At 39.9% G+C, this 21441-nt stretch overlaps 2 protein-coding genes and 1 pseudogene across 2 annotated transcripts; 2 read left to right on the forward strand and 1 right to left on the reverse strand.

The window, feature by feature from the left end:
- Positions 1–1034: 1034 nt before the first annotated feature.
- Positions 1035–2674, forward strand: nudt15 (nudix (nucleoside diphosphate linked moiety X)-type motif 15). The gene is made up of 3 exons (XM_069675616.1): positions 1035–1240; positions 1740–1936; positions 2020–2674. The coding sequence occupies exons 1-3, from the start codon at positions 1092–1094 to the stop codon at positions 2145–2147; spliced, it is 474 nt and encodes a 157-aa protein (XP_069531717.1). The 5' UTR covers positions 1035–1091; the 3' UTR covers positions 2148–2674.
- Positions 2675–3070: 396 nt separating this feature from the next.
- Positions 3071–8830, reverse strand: LOC138603746 (carboxypeptidase O-like). Its single transcript, XM_069675644.1, has 9 exons — positions 8763–8830; positions 7778–7817; positions 7601–7702; positions 7360–7464; positions 7134–7250; positions 6817–6910; positions 5362–5564; positions 3517–3601; positions 3071–3336 (listed from the first exon to the last, which is right to left on the reverse strand). The coding sequence occupies exons 1-9, from the start codon at positions 8828–8830 to the stop codon at positions 3071–3073; spliced, it is 1080 nt and encodes a 359-aa protein (XP_069531745.1).
- Positions 8831–19453: 10623 nt separating this feature from the next.
- Positions 19454–21441, forward strand: part of LOC138603638 (cholecystokinin receptor-like) — a 45298-nt pseudogene continuing 43310 nt past the window's right edge.

Raw genomic sequence — 21441 nt, forward strand, 5'->3', positions numbered from 1 at the left:
AGGTTTGTCCTGGGCTCACAAGAGGAAAATGCTGTCTGTCTCAGGTGAGAGCAGGGAGAGGTGAGTGGGGTGGGGCCAGAGCCACCAGGCAGGTCTAGCGGGGAAAACGGGTGTCGGTGGAAAACTGCTAAATGCCAGGTGAGAATAGGTGTGAGTGGACTGATCATTTTGTCATTTCACCAAACCAGTGGTGAAAGTATCTAGATCCTTTGAAAACATACCAATACTGCAAATAAAAATTACAAGTAACCCAGCCTTTAAAATCATACTTACGTGAACGTACAATAGTATTATTAGCTGAAGTATATCCAATATGACTCAATTGTAGGTACATTTGCATCAATGCAAAGTGGTGTTGCATTCATGGTTTTGAGCTATAAATCTTTAATGTCTTTGGGCCTTAAAAAGTTATCTACATTAATGTATTATTTTATTTATTTTTAAACCTAATTTTATTGCAATTTTTACAGAAACAAAGTCTGGACATTTCCAATGAGGAGTCCTCTGTGGGTGTTATTACTAACCCAGTTTTGCTCATTGGCAACATCAAGCTACAAATGATGTAGGAAATAACATTTCCAGTAGGTCTTTCAACTACACATTAAACACACCTTGCCCCCAGGTTGCACTGTTGAACCCCTGTTATGTTAGTAGCTTTTGAGTTTATTTTGTCCATTGTATTACATTATAGTAAATACATAATTTAAAAAGGCTTCGGCCTAGAACATTCGAAACTTCTAAAGCGCGATGTAATCAAAGAGGTTTTAGCTGTCAAGACAGTGCACCTATAACCCACAAAACTCAAAATAACCGGCTGCAAAGTTAAATTGTGATGAAATTATGTGGTATATCAAACACTTATATTCCATAATATCATTACTAATAATAATTTTTATATTTATAGCAACAACAGATGCTAATGTACCGAAAATAGGACAATAATGCAAGGCGTGCCGTCAAAACAGTTTTAGAAAGCGAGGGCGGAAGTACGGAGGAGGGAATCCTCTTGAACCTCCGTAACAGCTAGTCTGCCGAGTTAGGACTGTTTAGCTAGTTTGTTTCATTAATAAATCTTTTTTAAGCTTGACCAAATGTCAAATAAACCCGTGAAACGTCCAGGAGTTGGGGTCGGGGTGCTGGTAACAGACTCAGCGCACCCAGGCTGTGTTCTCCTCGGAAAACGGAGGAGCGCCATGGGTAAAGGGGCATACCAGCTACCCGGTGGCCACTTGGAGTTTGGGTAGGTTGGTAGCGAGCTAGCATACACCATTCAGAACCCATTAACAAATCTGACACTGCTGAGCGGGTAAACGCAAGACCGTGTATGAATGTTTTACTCTGGCCTTCATTTAGATAACATTACCTCTTGTTACAAAACACACACTTTTCTACTTTTACTATGATATGCTTTATGTTGTTGTTAAGATGCACATTATAATGAAATAAAAAGTTCTTAATTCTCCGAAATTGTTTATAAAATGTTAAGATATGTTTGGAAAAAGCAATATTACAACTGCCTCCCATATAGGTGGGCACAAATGAAAATGTCCTATATTTTAAATGCAGTTTGGTTTAATGTCGTAAGGCCAGGTAATCATTTTGGGGTCCTTCTTTAAGCAGTAACAGTCATTTCAAAGTAAAAGTCCAGCTTTACACTACATATCTCCTGCCCAGTGAATTGGAAACCTAAATATGACAACTTCCAGTGCATGTGACATTCATTTCTATGTGACTGAAAGAGAGACGTGGGAGGAGTGCGCTCACAGAGAGGTGCTGGAGGAAGCAGGAGTGCATTTGGTGAACGTCCGCTTTGCGTCAGTTGTGAACTCCATCAGACTGGAGGAGCAGTACCACTATGTCACTATAATCATGCAAGGAGAACTGGACGGGAAGCAGCCAGGAGAGCCGCAGAACCTGGAGCCAGAGAAGAACGAGGGTATGTGAGGAGTAAAGTTTTAAATTAAATAAAAAACCAACTTAGGCAGTTCATAATGAAGTGTGTGATTCTCTTTCTTCTAGGTTGGACGTGGACGCGATGGGACCAGTTTCCTCCTGAGGAGAAGCTTTTCTTGCCGCTGGCTGGTCTGCGACAGCAAGGCTTCCAGCCGTTCACGAGCACAGTCACAAACGCAGAAACTCAGCTTTGAAACTGCTGCAGGGGGAAACCTTTAGGATAAAACAGACACACCTCTTCAAAACTCACCCTTCTTCAGTCAGTCGTTGGTTTACATATCTGTATGTCAGATTTCTCAAACATTATGTATTTTTTGTTATGGTACATATTGTATTTTTTGCAATGGTTACAAATGTAGCACTTTGTATTTTAAAGGGGGGGTATTATGCTAATTTTCAAGCTTTATATTTGACTCTGTGGTACCTGTGGAGTAGCTTAGCATTATTTACAATTCAAAAAAACTCATAATTTTTCTCACACTGGTGCTCTGTGCAGGCCGTCAGCCAGCCTCTGCCTGAAACGACTCAGTCAGTTCTATCCCTTTAAGAAGCCCCGCCCCTACAAGCCCGCTTTCTTCTGATTGGCCAGCTCTCGGAAGCACTGCACGGAACCTACTTTTACCTACCAATTTGAAACTTCATCCACATTTAATATGCACATCCAACATTGTAAAATTATATATATGTCTTAAAATGTGAAAATGCATAATACCCCCTCTTTAATTGTAAGCTCTTGCATTCATTCAATTTTTAACAAAATGCACTGAAAGAAAAATTTTTGTTTAAAAATGTTTATTATTTTTTGGCAAGATACTGCCTTTTGGCACCAAATAAAATGATGTCATATGTTATGACTAATGCACCAATTATTTATGGACATTTATTAACGGATATAAACATTTCAGGTGATTTAGAGACTCTTTACAACAGTTAAATACGCTAAATACGTAATTTATCTAAACAAAAATTCTGCCACAACGAGTATAAAAATTTTGCAAACATTCCACCTTAAAAACTGTAACCCACTTAAATCATTGGCTAGATACGAGTGCCATATACGCAGCAAGACTGGAACTTAAAGCCTCAAAGGTTTGGTCAGTTTCCCTCATGCATGTTTTCACATCAGGTTGTTGCTGGTAACCCCCACTGCTAACAGTAAGGTCCACAGGGTTGCAGCAGCGGTTGCCACAGCACTGTTAAAGGTCTTGTCGTGGGCGTAGGTGATGATGTGCAGGGCTCCGCTGTAGGCTTCCTCACAGGCCGGTTGGATTTGATCCTGGGGAAGCTTGAAGCCGAACGTCCCGTTATCCCTGAGTTCAAAGGTGAAGGTGTAGGGGATATCCTGCATCCGAGACCAGTCTCTGGACGAACCGGAGTTTGGGTCTGTAGAAAGAGATTAGCGATGTTACTGTCCTTCATGTAACCTTGACGGGACCTTGTTGTCCGGTGTATTTTGGTTTCATTATTGTACAACTAAAGAAGGTGGAGACTCGTCGTCCATCTGTATATACAGATATTTTATTCACAATGTTTACCCCTATTTTTATGTGCTACTGTACTTACACAATACATCCGGTGAGGTTCCAACAGTGTAGCTCTTCCCGTGGACCTTATAAATGGCCTCCGCTGCAGCCGAACCCACCTCCATCTGAGGAACAAGACATTAGGATTTATCATACAATAACTGAGATGAAAGAAAACAATATTGTGTTGAGGAAATACAGTTTTGACATTAAACATCCCAGTTTACAAAAACAAATAAAAGCTTCATTTGAAGATGTCAATGTTTTTTTTAGCATCTACGTCGGCTACAAAGCCGGTGCAGATACCTTTGGCTGGTTGAAGTGTTCTTGAGCTGCATCAGTATTCATAACAGAATTTGAGGCTCTTTCTCCATGCCAGACACGTGAGAATGTAAGTCCATGCATGTGACGGTCTCTTTGAAATGGTGCGCATGCAGTGTCGTGGGAGAGTGTGAAACATTTTTGCACCCAGCCAGAACATTGGGATGTGATTAATGGACGCGTGAGTGAACAAATACTGCAACCTAATTCATCAGGATGGAACTGTTCAAAGTGTAATTTCCTGTAATATGTCTGTAAATATTCAGGGATGGTTATCTGTTTTCCCTGTAGCCAGGTGCAATTTGAATTGCAAATCAATCAAGAGATGCACTGGTGTAAATATATTGGCTATTTCCTGACCAATACTGGAGTATTTTGGTGTTTGAGATATCAAAAAACCCTTAAATATTATATCGGCAGATATTGTTTTTATGTATTTTTAAATAAACAAACTGCCTTTAAAGGATCCCTTTATTTATTTATTGCAATTCTTGCTACTTTGGGGCCAGATATTGGACATAGGCACCAATACCGATATATCTGCAATAGTTCTATATCGGCTAAAATATCGGCCCGCCTGATCTATCAGTCTAGCTCTAATCCAGAGTTATCAATCTTACCATAGCATTTGTCCTGTTCTCCTTTGATGTCGTACATTATTCTCTATGTGCAGCACTGTGTTAATTTGTGGGTATCATAAAACTAGACCGATAAATCCGTCAGATCAGTATATCGGCTTATATTATCTTATTGAAGACATGTCAAAATGGTATAATGGTTAATTTAACATCAGTTGATATACTGTCAGACTTTTTAAAACTCATGTATCGATATTGGTATTGGCTTTATAAAATCCAGTATCAGTCAGGAAGGTACTGTCTCTTTAAATTCAATTAGACTTTACCAGGCTAATAAAAAGGACCCTACAGGTTGTTCTTACACCAATTTTAGAGTCCCAGTGTCTTTAATTGAAAACTTGTAACATACCGTAAAATTCGGCGTATAGGACGCACTTTGAAAAAAAAAGTTCCACCTAAAATTTGCTGCATTCTATATTCCAGTGCGACCAATATACCAGTATGATATGCAGAGAGAGGTGTTTTACTGTGTTGCCAGACGATGGTGCTATAATCTAGCTAAAGCTTTGTCACAGACATGCGCAGTCACGCTCGCCAGTGCAGCCGCCATCCTCACACCAATCAACGCTACCGTAGGCTGAGCTCAACTACCGCACCAGTAGTAACTCGACATGGCGTAAACAGATGGTAGGCTGTAATTTATGTGTTTTGATTTGCATACAAGTTTTTATTATTGGGTAGCTGGAGAGACGAATGGACCTAATCCTGTTTTGCATAATTTTTTCTTCACAGCTCCTGTGGGTTATTACCTGCCTCAGTACTTTTACAGCTTCATCTTGTTCTGTTTTTGGCCAATCAAGTCTATTAAAAGGCTTTTTCAATGCATTATTAAAATGTACTGTATGTCCCACAAACATCATTAGATTCAGAACTTTGAGCTCATTTGTGTGCATGTTCTCAGTAACGTGTAAAACATGTATAAATACCAGCTCATTGTAGTTGGGGGCGGTGTAGTTGGGGTGTCCATAGGGAAGCAGGAGCAGCTGGCCGTAGGAGTGGATGGTGAGGAAACACAGGAAGTCCTCCTTCCGGGTTCCTACAAAGTAAGTGACGGCCTGAGCCTCGGGCTCGGATGCAGGTTGCCTGCCGCAGTAGGTCTGTGAGCAGCAGTCGAAAGACACTCCGATTGCTGTGAATGCAGACGATGGAAAAATTAGAATTATCATGAACTGAAAGTGATACCTCTTCTACCCACAAAGTGAATGCTTTTTACATTTTCAAAGCTATCAAAGATTTTGGTAGCTGGAGTTACTACAAAGTTAGTTATAAGCTACTTTGCATGTGAAAGTAACCAAAAGCTGTTCTTAATTTTCCACAGGCTTCTGAGCTCAGTCTGCTGTGAACGCCGGGTTTCAGACACTTTTCTACACGCTGCACTTTGTGACCTCAGAGCTGGCCAATCAGAAGAATGTGGTAGGGGCGGGGCTTCTTAAAGGGACAGAGCTGTAATTTCAGGCAGAGGCTGTACGAGGACCTGCACAGAGCACCAGTGTGAGAAAAATGATGAGCTCTTTTAACTGTAAATTATGTTAAGCTACTCCACAGGTATCACAGAGTGAATATATAGCTTGAAAGTAGCATAATACCCCCCCTTTAAACTGATATGGTAAACTTGTTAGCATACAATTACAGCTAGCAAAGCAACATTAGCATTCAAGTCCATGACTGAGTCTCTCCGTTTCAAAATTTTTAAACCAATTCCTGAGGAAAAACTATAGAGCAGGCAAATTCTTGTCATTGTTTCCTAGCTAGTTGCTAAATTGGCTATCTCTAGGCTATATCCAGGTCCGATATCCTGGTAAAGAACCAAGCAGTGTTCAAAATTAATACAACTGACTCTGATTGTGTATCGTTCTTGCAAGAGATTCACGTAAACGGGAAAGGTGTAAGTCAAAGACGGTAGGTCCTCATATCCCACAATGCAATGCACAGTGAAAATGGGGCAATTGAGGAAAATAAAAGGAGCACACCCTAGAATATAATTAAGGATATTGTAGTCATCATGAGGAGCAGTTTTTTTAACCAGATTATAGTGACGTCATCAGCATTGTTATCAACTTTAAATTAATAATAGAAAACTTGTATTATCAAACGGGGTGTTGAGTTATAAAAGATTTGGTTGTTTTTTTAAGTAGGGGGACTGATAAAAGATAGTTCTAAATTGCATTATGGGAAATGTAGGATGAAGGAACTTGACATATTTGAAGAGGACAACATCAGGATATCTCTATTTTGACTTCTAACACCTTTTGAACAACTTTAAAACAAATTGGTTGGTGGTGAGACTGTATGAATTTTGTGTGTGTGTGTGTGTGTGTGTGTGCAGGATAATTCATGATGATCAAAACAACATGATTATGGAGAATCACAACAAGACTCACTTCCCCAGTTGGCGTTGAAGTTGCGGTTGAGATCAGTGCCGTAACATTCACAGCCGGCCGGACCTGGTGACCTGTTCTTCCTCCACAGTCGAGTCTGAACACATCAAAACGGTCAGTCAGTGGTGGTAATATCAGCTGGCTCTTGAATGAATACAATGAGCATTTATACTTTCTGTGTGTACTTAAATGCTGCTTTGGATAGCTGTCAATCTATTCTCTGATTGAGTTGCAGCTTATTTTAACTTAATTTTTGTGGCTTCTCAGGGCCAAGAAAAACCCTAGAAAAGTAATTTCTAAAAGTAAATTCAAGCACTGACTGAGTCGTTCTTCCAGGAGAAGATGTAGCCGTCCATGTTCAGCACAGGGGTGACGTAGAAGTCCATGTTCTTCATCATCTCTCCCATTTTTGGGTCTTTTTTGTATGCATCCAGGATCTAATGTGATGATCAAACAAAAACATCAACGCCTGATTGATATTTTGAAAATTGATTTGGGTCAATCACAATAGAAACCAGGATTTTGAGAGGATTGCTCGTCTCTTACCTGTTTGACAAAGTACTGACAGAAAGCTGGGGCGATCCATTCCCTGGCGTGAATACCACAATCCATCCAGATGGCTTTCTTTTTCTCTCCAGTGTTCACGCCAATCTAGAAGACAAATTCATATTGAATCTTTTTAGACTGCTATATAACACAGAAACACACAGAACATCAATACACTCCAGTATCCATCGGGTGTTTGCTAATTTATGATCTGGAATTATCCATTAAAAATTTGGTCAACCTTGAGCAAGCTAATAGTCCTCTTCTCGTAGGTCTGACCGTACTCCATTATGGTCACCAAGTCAGGGTTATCCTTCACAATCTGAGCCATCCAGTCACTGATCTGTAAAGAGTTGCATTGTTACACAACAGAAATTCTAAACGGGTTTCGGGTTGTGTAGTGACCGAGCTTTCTCACCTCTGGCATTGGGTGGTATTTGAAGTAGTCATACTCCGCCCTGTCACAGAACCAAAATACAAGAAATATATGAGAAAAACTGATTTTTAAGTTATTATAATCAATTTACACAAGCTGCAGAAACATTAATAGCATTATACAGTAAATTGTTCACACAAAATATTCTTCTAAAGGTGCCTCACATGCATAGCCAACAGCCAAAGCTCACTTGGGGAGAAGGTGCGTTAAGCTAGCAAGGCTAATGTAACGTTAACATAAAAATGAGGAATGGGCAGGTAATAAAATGTGCCTATCAACACCTCTAAAGCTAACTGAGTAGCTCATTTTAAATTGTTGAGTAAATAAGCTAAAGAGTTGCTGGTGAACCAATTTTGTGACTTTATGCTTCACCTAAGCTTCTTCCCGCTTTTTTTGTTATGTTGCTGTTATGCTTAAATAAGCTAACAGGATAAAAATGAGGAGTGGGCAGGTCAAAAAATCTGCCTACCAACACCTCTTAAGCTAACTGAGAAACTCACTTCAACTCGTTTATTGAAAAAATAAGCTAGAGTTGCTGGTAAGTAAAGAGTTGCCCGCTTTTTTTGTTGCCGTTTTGCCTAGTTAAGCTAACAGGCTGCTGACTTAAACTTCACATAGCGTACAGATTAGAGAGTGGTATCTGTCTCATCAGCTCTTTATAAAAAGTGGAGAATATCTTTATGTATTGCTTCTGTTACTTAAAGTCGAGCTGTTTTCATTTCACCTCAACTTTAAGTAAAGTATTGGAATCCTTTTAATTCTTTGTCATTTACAAGTAATAGCATTCAAAAACCCTAATAGTATCTGATATTATGTCATAATTTCAGCAGTTCAGTGGGTTGGATTTTTATGCACTAAAATGTGATAACTTCCACCCTTATGTCCCATACCTTACACAGTTTCCCTCTAACTAGACATTTTCTGACTCAATTATAAATTCTGCCTTAATTTGAAGACTTAAACTCACCCGTCTACTGTGGCTGCTCCAATCACCGACAGCAAAGCCACAAGGCTCAGTCCGACAGAGTTAAGCATTGTCACTTTTTTTTGAAAGTACCGTCCTTGTTTGCAACTAACTTCATCTGACGGTGACTTCAGGATGTTACAAGCCTTTATTGAAGACATCCATCAGATAAAGACCCACCTTTGCCTCATTCACAGACCACCCGCAGAAGCCACCCTATCATTGTGTTGGTTAATCTTTAATCTGAGTTGAGAGCCTTGCTTACGTTGTACCTTGAAATACAAAATGAATGGTCAGTAATGATTCTTTTATATCATTAATTGCTGTGAATCACTGCCATGTGCTTGCATTCGTCAGGGGCACGTGATAATTAATCAAAACAAAGCCGTAAAACTTGAAGACTTCGATAACACCAACTTGCTGTGTAAGCTTTTTCACATGACTGCTGTTATCTGACCTTCACTTCCCTCAAGTATGACCTTTTGTCGTTATCAACTTGTGTCTTTCTTTGGATTACTCCTGCTCATTCTTTTCTCACAGGATTAGAAAATGCCTTTTAGTTTAAGAGTACACTGCTTTGATGTCAGCGCTGGTCATGGTTAAGAAATGATGAGAAAGTTCTTCACTTGTACAAGTCCCGCCTCATAAAAGCCTCAGAAACAAAAAGACTGAATAGTAAAAGAAAACAATGTAGGTATTGAAACCTTTAGGGGTCTTGGAAAAGGTTTCTGTCATAAACATATGAATATGCCACACCCTTGCTGGTAATAGCATGCTAGCTATGCTTTTTATTTACATAGGATAACATGTTTTAACTGTAGGACTATAAGAGAGAAGATTAGATAAGCTAAATTAAGTTATTGACATGAAAGCAAACAGTGTAGCATGACAGCGAGCAATGTTCCACACAAAGCTAGATCATAAATGAAGGTGGTGCACATGTTTGACAAAAAGAACACTGCCAGTTCCCAGTATACTAAGCTAACTTTTTCTGTAGCCTAAAAACAATTACAACCTACTTTCGGTCCAACTTTGATGACTGATTTTTTGTAAATCTTTATTGAGAATTTACAGTCTATCATCACCAGCAGTCAAAATTTTAATTCATTGTAGAAAACTTTGTTTCACCAAATCACCAAATACCACTTTGTGTGACGTGTTAATAAGCAAATACTAGCACGCTAACATTCTAAGCTAAACAGTAGCTAAAATAAGTCAGACATGAAATCAAACTATATAGCATGACAGTGAGCAAAGTCCACACACACACACACACTAGATCATAAATGGAGGTGGTGCACATGTTTGACATTAGCTGCCAGTACCCAGGAGCTAATAGTAAGCTAACTTTTTCTATAGCCTAAAAACAAACAATTACAACCTACCTTCGGTCCAACTTTGATGACTGACATTTTATAAATAACATAACCACCAGTCAAAATTTTAATTTGTAGACAACTTTGCTCACCAACTACCTATATGCTTTGTGTTTAGCGATAATAAGAAACAATAGCATGCAAACATTCAAAGCTAAACGGTGATCATAACTGCTACACCAAAATGTTTAGCAATGTCACAGTACAAGCTTTTATCAAGCTAACATTGGCATTAGCTAAAAATGCTACTAAGCCTTAGTACAGCCACATAAAGCTGCTAGCATGGCTGTAGAGTCTTTCTATTTGTGTGCTAAATTTGGTTTTAAAAGTATCAGGGAATGGTTTTCATAAAATAAAAACAATTGAACTGAAGCCCTCTTAACTAGCTTGTCCACGATTGTTTGTTCAGTCATGTGTTAAATGTAGTTTTATGACAAACTAGTTATTAGGTAATTATATAAGGTCATTATCCTGGAATTACTTTGTTGGCATACTTAATTGTACAGCCTCAATAATCTTTTTAAGACCCCAAACCTTAGATATTTTTACCACTTTCCTTACAGTACACTACAGTGGTGGGTTGTTATGCTGAAGTTATAGTATATAGTGCTCTAAAAACAAGTTTCAATGTAAAATTAAATAGGCTGCCACGAAAGCAAGGCCTGCTTATGTTTACACGGACATGGTGATTTTAAAAATATATATCTTTGATGTAACATGCGACCAGCAGATGTCAGTACAATGCTGACTTCAGACCAAACCTGTCGCTTAAGCTCATCAGCTTTGTATATGGGCAGATGCAGAGTGCTTTCAAACACCTGTGCATCCAGTTAAGAGGCCTACACTCCATTAAGGGAAGTTAATGATAACTTGAAGTTGTCAGTTGGTAATTTATATCCTCTGATATCTGCTTTCTGTTTTTCCTTCTTTAAATAAGCCTCCTGTGGACAGGTGTTGTAAACGAGCATTTATGTAAGCTTGTTCGTCATTCCTCACCAACATCCGCACTGTGCTTTTTAGTCAAGGTTTCAGCCCATTGAGACTAATTAGCATTGCGGTGCAGAATTTCTGGCTGCACTGTGATTTAAACCCTGACAGTAAAATACTTGCATGTTAACTAAGCCTCAGCCCCTCAAGTCTTTGTTCCCGGCCCTTTGCTGACATGTGCATCATGTCTATTCATGAGCTGCTCATAAGATATAGAGACAAGACCTGTCTCAGCTTCCGCCTTGTGTGCACAAACCCGGGATGTGTGTGTGTAAGACAGAATCAAACACACATCAAGGGGTGTTTCTTCATAATGATTGATGAAAGGACTAATGCTTTTGGATGAGAGATGTTGCACTATGTTGCACTCAGACACAAGCTCTCAACATTTCAAAAACTGTCTGTGTGTGTGTGCTAGGGGTGGGACTAAATATCGATACCACAATATATTGTTGTCCTGACTTGCGCAATACAATTATCGTTATGCTGCTGCCAAATATCGATATTTTAATTTACCATCTTGCTATATATCAATTGCCGCTGTAATCGCTGTATCGTGATATTATCGTTATCTTGGGCCCCGTATCGTATCATATCGTATTATATTTTATTGTATTGTATCGTATCGCATTGTATCGTATTGTATCATATTGCATCGTATCATATCGTATTGTATCATATCGTATTGCATCGTATCGCATCGCATCGCATCGCACTGTATCGTATCGTATCGTATTGTATCATATTGCATCATATCGCATCGTATCACACCGTATCGCACAGTATCGCACCGTATCGCACCGTATCGTATCGTATCTTGACTTACCCTGCAATTCCAGCCTGTGTGTGTGTGTGCACTAGCATTGTATAATCTTAACCCCTTTACTCTTAAAGTTTTGGTTTTGGGAACATGCATCACTAAAATATAAGGTTATTCCTGGAGATTAGAGCTGATGTAGGATTTTTGTACCGATTACATTTCAATCAGGAGAGACTTCATTGAGATTGAACAATTATTTATTTATAAGTTTGGAAAAGAATGAAATGTGCAAAGTCTTTGGCGATTAGGCTCCATCGTGATGTCTTCATGTACTTGAAGGTGTCGAGAAGCCGAGAGCAGGATTGGATACCCCCCCTGATGGACTCTAGACACTGGTGGTGGTGATGATTGTGAAGACAGGATGAGCTGAGGAGCTGGACTTGGACACTGATGAGATGGATTGGAGGTGAACGGGATGGAGGAGGGTCGCAATGATAGAGCTGAAACGACAAACTGTCTGCGGAAGAGAGGAGAACAGCTTTAAAATTTGACAGCAGCGGGATGATTGGTCGACAGACGTCGAGGCTGAATCTGGTTGGTTTAGTACTTAAATAGTATACGCCTATAATCAGCTGATCACCAGACAGTAAGGACAGAGAGGGAGAGAGAGAACGTGACATGATGAATGGTGGCTAATGGATGAATGAATGAGTATAAACAGTCTTCCTTCTTGAACTAACTCTGAGCTACATTTACACACACATAAATCAAAACATTGAACACACAATCTTAAACATGACAGTTTTTTTCATCACTCCTGTTTATTTCAGCATTGGATTCCTGTTTTATGACGTGCAGTTAACTCGGCGAGTGCACGTGGAGAGGAAAAGCTGTGTCAACATCTGGACGGACTGCAAAGCTGAGGGGTTACTGGCAAGTTTTTGGTGCACACATTCCTGAGGGGCCTTTGGGATGTTATGGGTGGGTGGGTTGTTATAAAATATAAAGAGTGATTGTGCCATTTGTGGCCATTTATGTGACTTACAGTTTTATAACTGAAATGTATCCCATATGAGTATTTAAGTCTTTTTTCCACTTATGGCAAATGGTATTTACTGTGAGAGGACAGTGAATGGGCTATAAGACTAGCATAATATGCGACATATACACTGTCTTGACCAATAATAAGACCATTTAAGTGGTTTGGGCAACAGCTTATTCCAACCCATATTTATGCTTTTAGCTCAATGGCGACCTCTAGTGGCTATAGTAATTTAAATGGGAGAAAAGGTGCAAGTCAGGTGAAGGAGCGAGAGGTCTGTTTGGGCCGTTGGTTGGCAATGAATGGGTCTGGGTTTCAAGTCCCATCTGATGCCAAAAGCCGAGTGACGTGCTAACGTCACTTTCGTATATAACGTAACTCAAGTACATAATTAACAGAACTTGGGTACTTTTTAAAACCCAAATAAGAATCATCATTTCTAACCTAACCAAACAGTTTTGGAGCCTCAATCTGCCTTAACAGCGACTGCCTGCACTTGTTATGGGCGCTAATTTAGGAAGAGCTGGTTGTAGAGGAGAAGATCTATGTTTTTGTATGCTTTGGAGGACAGGAAAGCAAAAGCTAACTTCATTAAGATAATTAGTAGTGGGACATACTTGCCAAGTTAGATAAAAAGATTAATATCACTCTCATGCTTGTACGCTAAATATAAAGCTAAAGCCAGGAGAGGGTACTAATATTTTAGCATAAAGAGAGGTAGCGAGGGAAAACAGATAACTTGGCTCATTTAATAGCTCACACTATGCCTACAAAACAGCTCTAAAACTCACTTTCAGAAATACAACCTATGAATAAATTACTGAGCTTTAGAGATGCTGGTAGTTGGATAAATTGCACCTTTGAACAGATGCATGCTAGCTAAGCTAGTAAGCTAGCTGGTTCTCCTTGTTTCTAGTCTTTGTGTCATCCCCTCAAGCATATCAAGCATTTTCATTAAACTCTTGGCAAGAAAGTAAAAAAGTGAATGTCCCAAAAAAGCAAAGCATTTCCAAGTTAGATGCTAAATTTTTTGAGTTTGAAGTTCCAGCTAGCAGATGGTTTATTTGATTCGCGTAGCATAAACTCTGGCAGCAAGGAGAAACAGCTAGTCTGGCTCAAGGTAAAAAAAAAAAAACACTGTCAAGAAACAATTTGGGTTAATTACTGAGCTTTAGAGCCGCTTGAGGGCCTACCCTTACACCAACCAAGGCTACGGTCTTTCCCAGACTTCCAGTTCATGTGCTAAGCTAATCACATCACAGGATTAGGCGACTATCCTTGGGCGACAAAGAAAAAACTTTCATGTCAAGACCTACAAATACTCCAGGCCATTGCCTCCCAAAGTAGATTTCATTCATATTTAAAAGTTTCACTTCATCATTAACTTGTCAACTGCATGCCTGGCTGCACATGAAGAGATAATAATCATAATAAGACAAGGGATTATAGATTCATTATACATGAAGTGGAATAATATCAACTCTTTAAGGATCCTGGAAATATTAGCACACTAGCCTATAGCTTGAGCACAGCAAGGCTTTGGCAGCAAACATACCTTTCCAACCCCTTCAGTGTGAGGAACAGATTGCTGATGATACATTTATCATCATCTGTTACAGGGTTTAAATGTCCTCATGCCAGGGAGCCACTCCACATGCCTGAGCAGCACATGTGCTTTGCAGTACCTCTAAGCCTCCCTATACCTGTGCATACCCTATCCTTCCATATTAAATTTGTCTTTAATATAGGCCTGATGATAGGACTATCAATAGAACATTTGAATTATCTGTTTTTTCTTAGAACCACACAAGTCACGGGGAACTAATAGTCTCTGTCTTATCTCTTGAAGATGGTCCCACTGCACACAAACTGACTGGAGAGAAAATTCACACTCACTCTGTTGTCATTTTGTCTATGGCAAGTGGCTGATTCGCCGCACAAAGCATGCTAAAAATACCTTGCATAGTGGACAAACTGGCACTGTGACAAAAGGGCCTGAAAGACAAATATTTAAGTGATGCTCACAGTAAGACAGCCAATCAAGCTGTATTTAACTGTCATTAGCTGCTGAGTTTGGAGCAGGATTATTTGCCTGTTAAGCAATTAGCATGTAACAAAGTGTTATGCATTCAATTGTGTCAGTCATGGCACCTTGTAAGGTGCTCCTAACATTGGGATAAATTAAATCAAAGATATCTATTAGTCATTTAAATATCACTTACATGTATTTGGAAGAATCAGGGTCCTAGAGTTGATCCCTGTGGAACGCCTCTATGACCACCACTCCTGGATACCTCTGATATTTTCATACTATATAAGATTCCTTATAAGATTAAGTTACATTAAAGCTGTGTAAATCACATTGTTTTGTACTCCTAATATTGGCAGCAATTAAATAAAAGCCATAAAAATTAATTATCATTTACATTTATTTGGAAGAACCAGGGTCCTAGCGTTGATCCCTGTGGAACGCCACTATGACCACCACTCCTGGATCTGATTTTCACTTATTTTCAATCAATCTTTCTTTGTTTGTTCAGTCATAGTAGATTACCATCTACCCCCAACATTTACAGCAACCGGAAATGCATCCACATAGCTCCGCCTACCCTCTCTACTAACTGGGCGCCGCTTGTGATTTTTTCTGTGAATGTCGCCACAGACACCCAGTCCATAATTCTACTAAATACTGCCAATGCAAAGGCTTTCATCAGTGGGCCATAGGCTCACTCACCATTCTGTTACCTCATTCGGCGATAGATAGTGACTTGACAGACATTTAAATACATGGAAAATCTTAGAGTTTATTGCTTTTAATCAAAAATAGCCATAGAGAGTCATTTAAACATCATTTACATGTCATGTTCTGGTCTGTGCCTCTCCCTCATTCCAAGTGTTTCAGCTGTGGTTTCCCCTCCTTGTGTGTGTTGTTCCCCTGTATGTTTTCTCTCCCTCTGTCTGTGTGTGTGGGCGTGGCTATCAATTACCCTCCTGCTGCCAATCCACCTGCACACCTGGGATCCATTCACTCATCAGCTCCTGCAGTAAATATACCACCTCTTCACACCAGTCTTCGCCAGATTGTTCAGCTCACATCAGTGGTACTGTGCTGCTTGTTTCTTGATCTGTGGATCGTTTTTCTGATTCTCAACTAACTCTAGGTTTTCCTGTGCCTCAGATTCATCAGCCACCCAGGGTCTCTGTCTGCCTGCCTCATTCCACCGTGCTCACGACTGCTGCTGCTGCTGCTGCCAACATAACTCCAAATCTACGTCTCATCTTCACCTCAACTTCAAGTTAAGTGAATAACTTTAAACTGTCTTCTTCTGTCTCTGCATTTGGGTCCAACTGCTACACACCCTGACATTACATGTATTTAGAAGAACATGGGTCCTAGGGTTGATCCCTGTGGAACGCCACTGTGACCACCACCCCTGGATCTGATAATTTACATTTGATTTTATCATACCATATGTGTTAAGATTTATTTCAAGTTTTTTGAAAAGTTAAAGGTTCGTTCTCCTGCTTCTACCTTTGGGGAAGATTGTATGTTCCTTATTTACTGAGCTGTCCTTGGGCACTCTTTAATTCTTAAAACGGGTGGACTGACATTCCCATTTATGCAATTATTTGTGTTGCTTTATTAAAGTAAAATGCCTCTACTAGAGCCTGATGTTCTGACACCCATGAGTATCAGAATTAAAGTCCCCCCTTTCATCAGACATGCTGGTCTTGACCTGTGTGAAGACCTTGATCTAGTGAAAGTCAATATGGAGCAGCTGCTCAAATCACAACATTGGAGGTTTGAGAGAAGGCCAGAGGGAGAGACTTTTGGCTGTACTTTATAAGCTTTTATCTTAAAAATGTGGAAGGAACACCAGCACATGTAGGCCAAGCAAGCTTGAGCACAACACACACACACACACACAAACACCTCCCACACAAAAGCAGCATAAAAGCGGTAACAACAGCGGCGGCAACACTTGTAAAACCATCAGAAGGACTGACAGTAACCACCGAACATATGACAAACACAAATAGTTAAACCTTCCTCCCACACAGTGCAAACTAACTCCCCCTCCTCCTCTGCATCCTCCAGACATTTTTTTTAGAGCATAGGGATAATTTCTGAAGCGGTAAAACATGCCCTGAGGCAGTCCGCGATCATTCCCCATAAACAAAGCCATCACCCAGCACATCAGGAGTCCCAGAACCCCTCACCTTACCCCCGCGGGTTGGCCAAATAGCCAAATGGAAAACTTAATAGTTGTTCCACAGGCTACAGAACGTCTCGAGTCATTTTCTAGCTCGAAACAATTAATTTAAAAACAGTTCAAGCGAAAGAAGACAGAAAGAAAAAGTGTGTAAAACACTTTAAACAAAAAAACAGACTGCAATATCTATTCATGTCCAAAAACAATTGATAACCATGACATCTTCTTCTGCTTTAGATCACCAGATTATTCGGGGAAAAAGTGGCTGGTGCTGTTTCCTCTAGACCTTGCAGAATTGTGGCTCTTTGTCACACTGATGATACCCTCTGACAGCCTGCAAGACCTAGAGGTTTTTCACTAGAGCGGAGAAAACAACAGCATCCGTTCCTTGAGGGGAATGAGATTGTTCTGATATTGATCTGCCAAAATACTTCTTGAAAAACAAAAGAAATTAAGGAAAAAGTAGTTTGAACAAAACTGGTGACACTGCTGGGAGAGGAAGACTTGGGAGAACTTAGGGACTAAGAGGGCATTCAGGCAGGGCTGGTCTTAGCTTTTATAGGGCCCGAATTGAGAGCAGGTGCTGTTGGGGCCCCCTCAAGCCCAGCTTCCCTTTTAGCTTTACTTTCTCTTTACAAGTATACTTGTATACTATGCTTTTAAAGTCAAGCTATAATGGCATTTTGAGAGTATCTAGCTTCCGTATCGTGACGTATTTCCGAGTGAAACAGGACGTGCAGGCGGGATCGTTGAGAAGTGGGCGTAGACAGACGTTCTCCACAGCGCAGTAGCTCGCTAACTGACCGAGCGTTCTTGGTGCTCTGCGGCTAAATGTTGCAGATTGATTGGTTGAAATTGGTTGGTGCTAACTTACGTAAGCACGCGTGATATTTTGTTTTATCGTAAGAAAAAATGATCGGATTTTGATGTAAGAATACGAAGAAATGGATGCACAATATTACCGGGGATGTGACTAAAAGAATTAGAAGGACATTTTTTATTTCACCTCGACTTTAAAACAGAATGTGCTCTTCATTTTTGTGTATAATAATCATGTAGTAGCATCCCAAATCCTCCTTTTAAAATGTTATTTTTGCTTGCATCTTCCCACATTGAAAAGTTGTAAAGAGCATTAAACGTGTAACCAAAATATAGATGTTTTTTTAGTGAAGCTCTTGAAAGTCTTAAGTGTTTTAGAATTTGCAATTACGTCCCTATTTCTCTTAACCCCACCACTCACCTGAATTTCTTTCCACACACTCTCACACGCTCTTGATGGATTCAACCTCAGCAGCACTATTAATATATTTATGAAAAAAGGAAGAACACTTTTGCAGGTGTTTTTTGGGCCCTGGAGGATTGGACACTGAGGGTATGTCAAATATAAAGCAGCTTAGGGGCAGTGGAGGACAGTAACTGTTTACTCAAGTAATGTACAAGGTAGTTTACCTTTACTTGAGCATTCCATGTTATGTCATCATAGTTAGTTCTTATCATGCTGATTTACGTCCAAGTTTTTATTTTTCAAGTTTTTTTTATACATTTATTTACATGAAAATCTTCGAGCTTATACCTTTAATGGATAAATCCTCTATCTTATCACCTGCTAGTAGTCACTAACTTCATCTGGTGCTGCTGAGCAAGCAGTGTACAGCTGCCTGTTTTGGTTAAAAACAACTGAAGCAAAACAGTTACCTAAAAGAAGCGACATTGTTTTAGTAATAACATATAAGATACAGTAGGCTTAATATGTAGTCTTCATTGGACTGTTGATTTACCTACTATATAAATTAAGCCGCCCCCCCCCGCCCCTTTTTTTTTTTTCAAATTCTAAAACAATAACCTGAAACTATCCCACCTTGCGGGCAGCTATAAAAGCCTAATGAGCTGCTTGGACTAAGTTGTACAGTGACAGTCGTGAGTTGAATGAAAAGAGAGAGAGGGAGAGTGTATGTGTGAAAGAGAGAGAGAGAAAAAAAAGAGAGAGCTGCTCAGTTGCCTTAGCAGCGCAGCTTCATTCCTTCACAGTCGAGCTCCAATCCGGTGCAGTGAACGCAGCACCGCGCAGCACGGGGTTTCCCTCACTACTTAATTAATTAACCTGACACACTCTGGGTATTCTCCTGTCATCCCACCGTGGTAGGTGTTAAATTACTCAACTCTAGTTTTGGCTTTCTCCCAAGTTTCACAGCGCCGCTTTTCCGGCTGTTATGAAGAAAAAGGCGACGGTTGCAAGTTGATTCCAGCGCGGCTACAGTTTTGAACAGCGCGTGCAGGTGTAATAACACTCCTAATTGTTGTTGGCGCGACACAGGATGGCTCTGCAGACGGTTAATGTGAGTGCGCCGGAGGTGTTGGCGGGATGTGTGGAGCAGGGAAACCTCAGCGTGGAAGTTACCGACTACAATATCAGCTGTACGAACAGCTCCGTCGTCCCCAGACCGTCCTCCAGAGTGAAAGGTAGGATTTCTTCTTCTGTGCTCCTTTTGAAGCTGTCTCTCGTTAAAACAAGCTAAGGTGTTGCTATCAAAGTGGTTCCGTTAGGCAAAAGGCAACCCCAAACAGGAAGGAATGTGTTGTGCAGTTGTGTTTTGGGAAATTATTAAGATTTAAAAAGTCTTTTTCAATAACAAGTTCAAACTTACACTGAATAATTCCTACAAATTAAAAGCGCTAGCTTCTCAGTTGAAAATATGTAGCTGGCTTTGACTTTAGCTTCAAATTGTTGCTTGCTTCTAATTACAAACTGCCACCTATGACAGATTACCTGCTTAAAATTTTAATTTGATTCACTAGCTGCACTCTTACCTTCTCACCATCACTGGTTTTCTCATTTTTCCACTTCTGCGCTCTCTAAAATGATTTACAATCTGCAGTTTTGTTTAAATCACTCACCCTCTTTGTGAACAATCAATCACCAAGCCGCCCAGTTTGCTGCTGCATCTCCCCCCATCAATATTGCCACAATCAGGATGAGCAGTGTGTTTTCTTGTGCACTGTTTTTTTTATTCTGCATCATTATCTTTCTTGCTTATAATTGCTGACTAAGAGTTGAGGAGATTAAAACCCCACACCAGAGGAGATAAGGCCCCCCAAGCGCTGCCTCCTATCAGGACAGCGGTGGAAAATAAGGTCTGATCGGTTAATGAAGTCTGATCGTGGGCGAGAGTTCCCTCTTAATTTTTTCTCCCCCTGTCGTTGCTGCAGTACGGAGAAATTTTCAAGTCTTCCCCTGCTAAATAATTCACAGCAATTCCTGCGTCTGTGCTGCATTACTTTAATTGACCTTATAAAGGAGGCGTTGAAACATCATATGGGCTGAAATAGCCGGAGAGCAATCAAACACTGTAGACTGCTCTCATTCCCTCCCTCACACGCTGTTTATTTTATTTACCTCAATCCTTAGTGGACCCATTCCCTCTCTGCAGTGGAGCCTCATTATGCAGCTGTATTGTTGCTCTCAGATGTTGCACTGGATCCAGGACAGGAAATTAAACCCCAAACCCCACCTTCCACTTGTGGAACTACTGCTGTCTGATTCATTGAATTGGAGATTTTTCATTGATTTGGTCCTTCACTCGAGCTTCTGATGTGCTGAAAAAATACTTTTCATATCTGGTTTCAGTCGGAAAAAATGTTGATTTTATTGGAAAAATGTGCATAAATCTCATATTTTGAGAAGAGGATTTCAACTTTTCATAAATGGACTCTTGTTTTGAAAGCTAACAATAAACTAGGGCTGCCACTAATATGTATTTTTTTCATTATTGATTTTTTCAAGATGAAAGGGAGCAAGTCTTCACTACAGAAAAGCTAGAACGAGTATCTGTGAGGAATGGAAAGGAAAAAAATCGTGTATGGTTATTTTTACATTGTACCAGAGCACTAAGCATAAAACGAGTCAATTTTGTGTCTTTATTATGCAATCAAACAGAATGGGTTTGAAAGCAAAACGTTTCACATTGCAATCAAAAAATTGCACTCAAATAAAAAAATTTTTTTAATACAAATCAAAAAATTTAGCTTGAAAAAGCAAAAGTTTAGTTTGCAAACCCAAAAGGTAAGATAAGCCACTCATGACAAGGCTAAAAGTTTCTATAAGGATTTTTGTTGCTGTGAACAATAGACTGTATTCATAGCTATGAAGCTTCTTCATGTTTTGCTTGCCAACCATTTCTATGCTTTTAAGTTAAAGTTAGCTTACGGTAGCATCCACTGGTAAAAGCCAAACGTTTACAATGTCCCGTCGTGGTTAATCTCTTTTACCATCTGTGATAACAGACACTTCAGGGACACGTTACGA

This window comes from Semicossyphus pulcher, unplaced genomic scaffold, assembly GCF_022749685.1.
Source record: "Semicossyphus pulcher isolate SPU_LCO1_2020_fin unplaced genomic scaffold, fSemPul1.0.p SCAF_24, whole genome shotgun sequence".
Taxonomy (NCBI): Eukaryota; Metazoa; Chordata; class Actinopteri; order Labriformes; family Labridae; genus Semicossyphus; species Semicossyphus pulcher.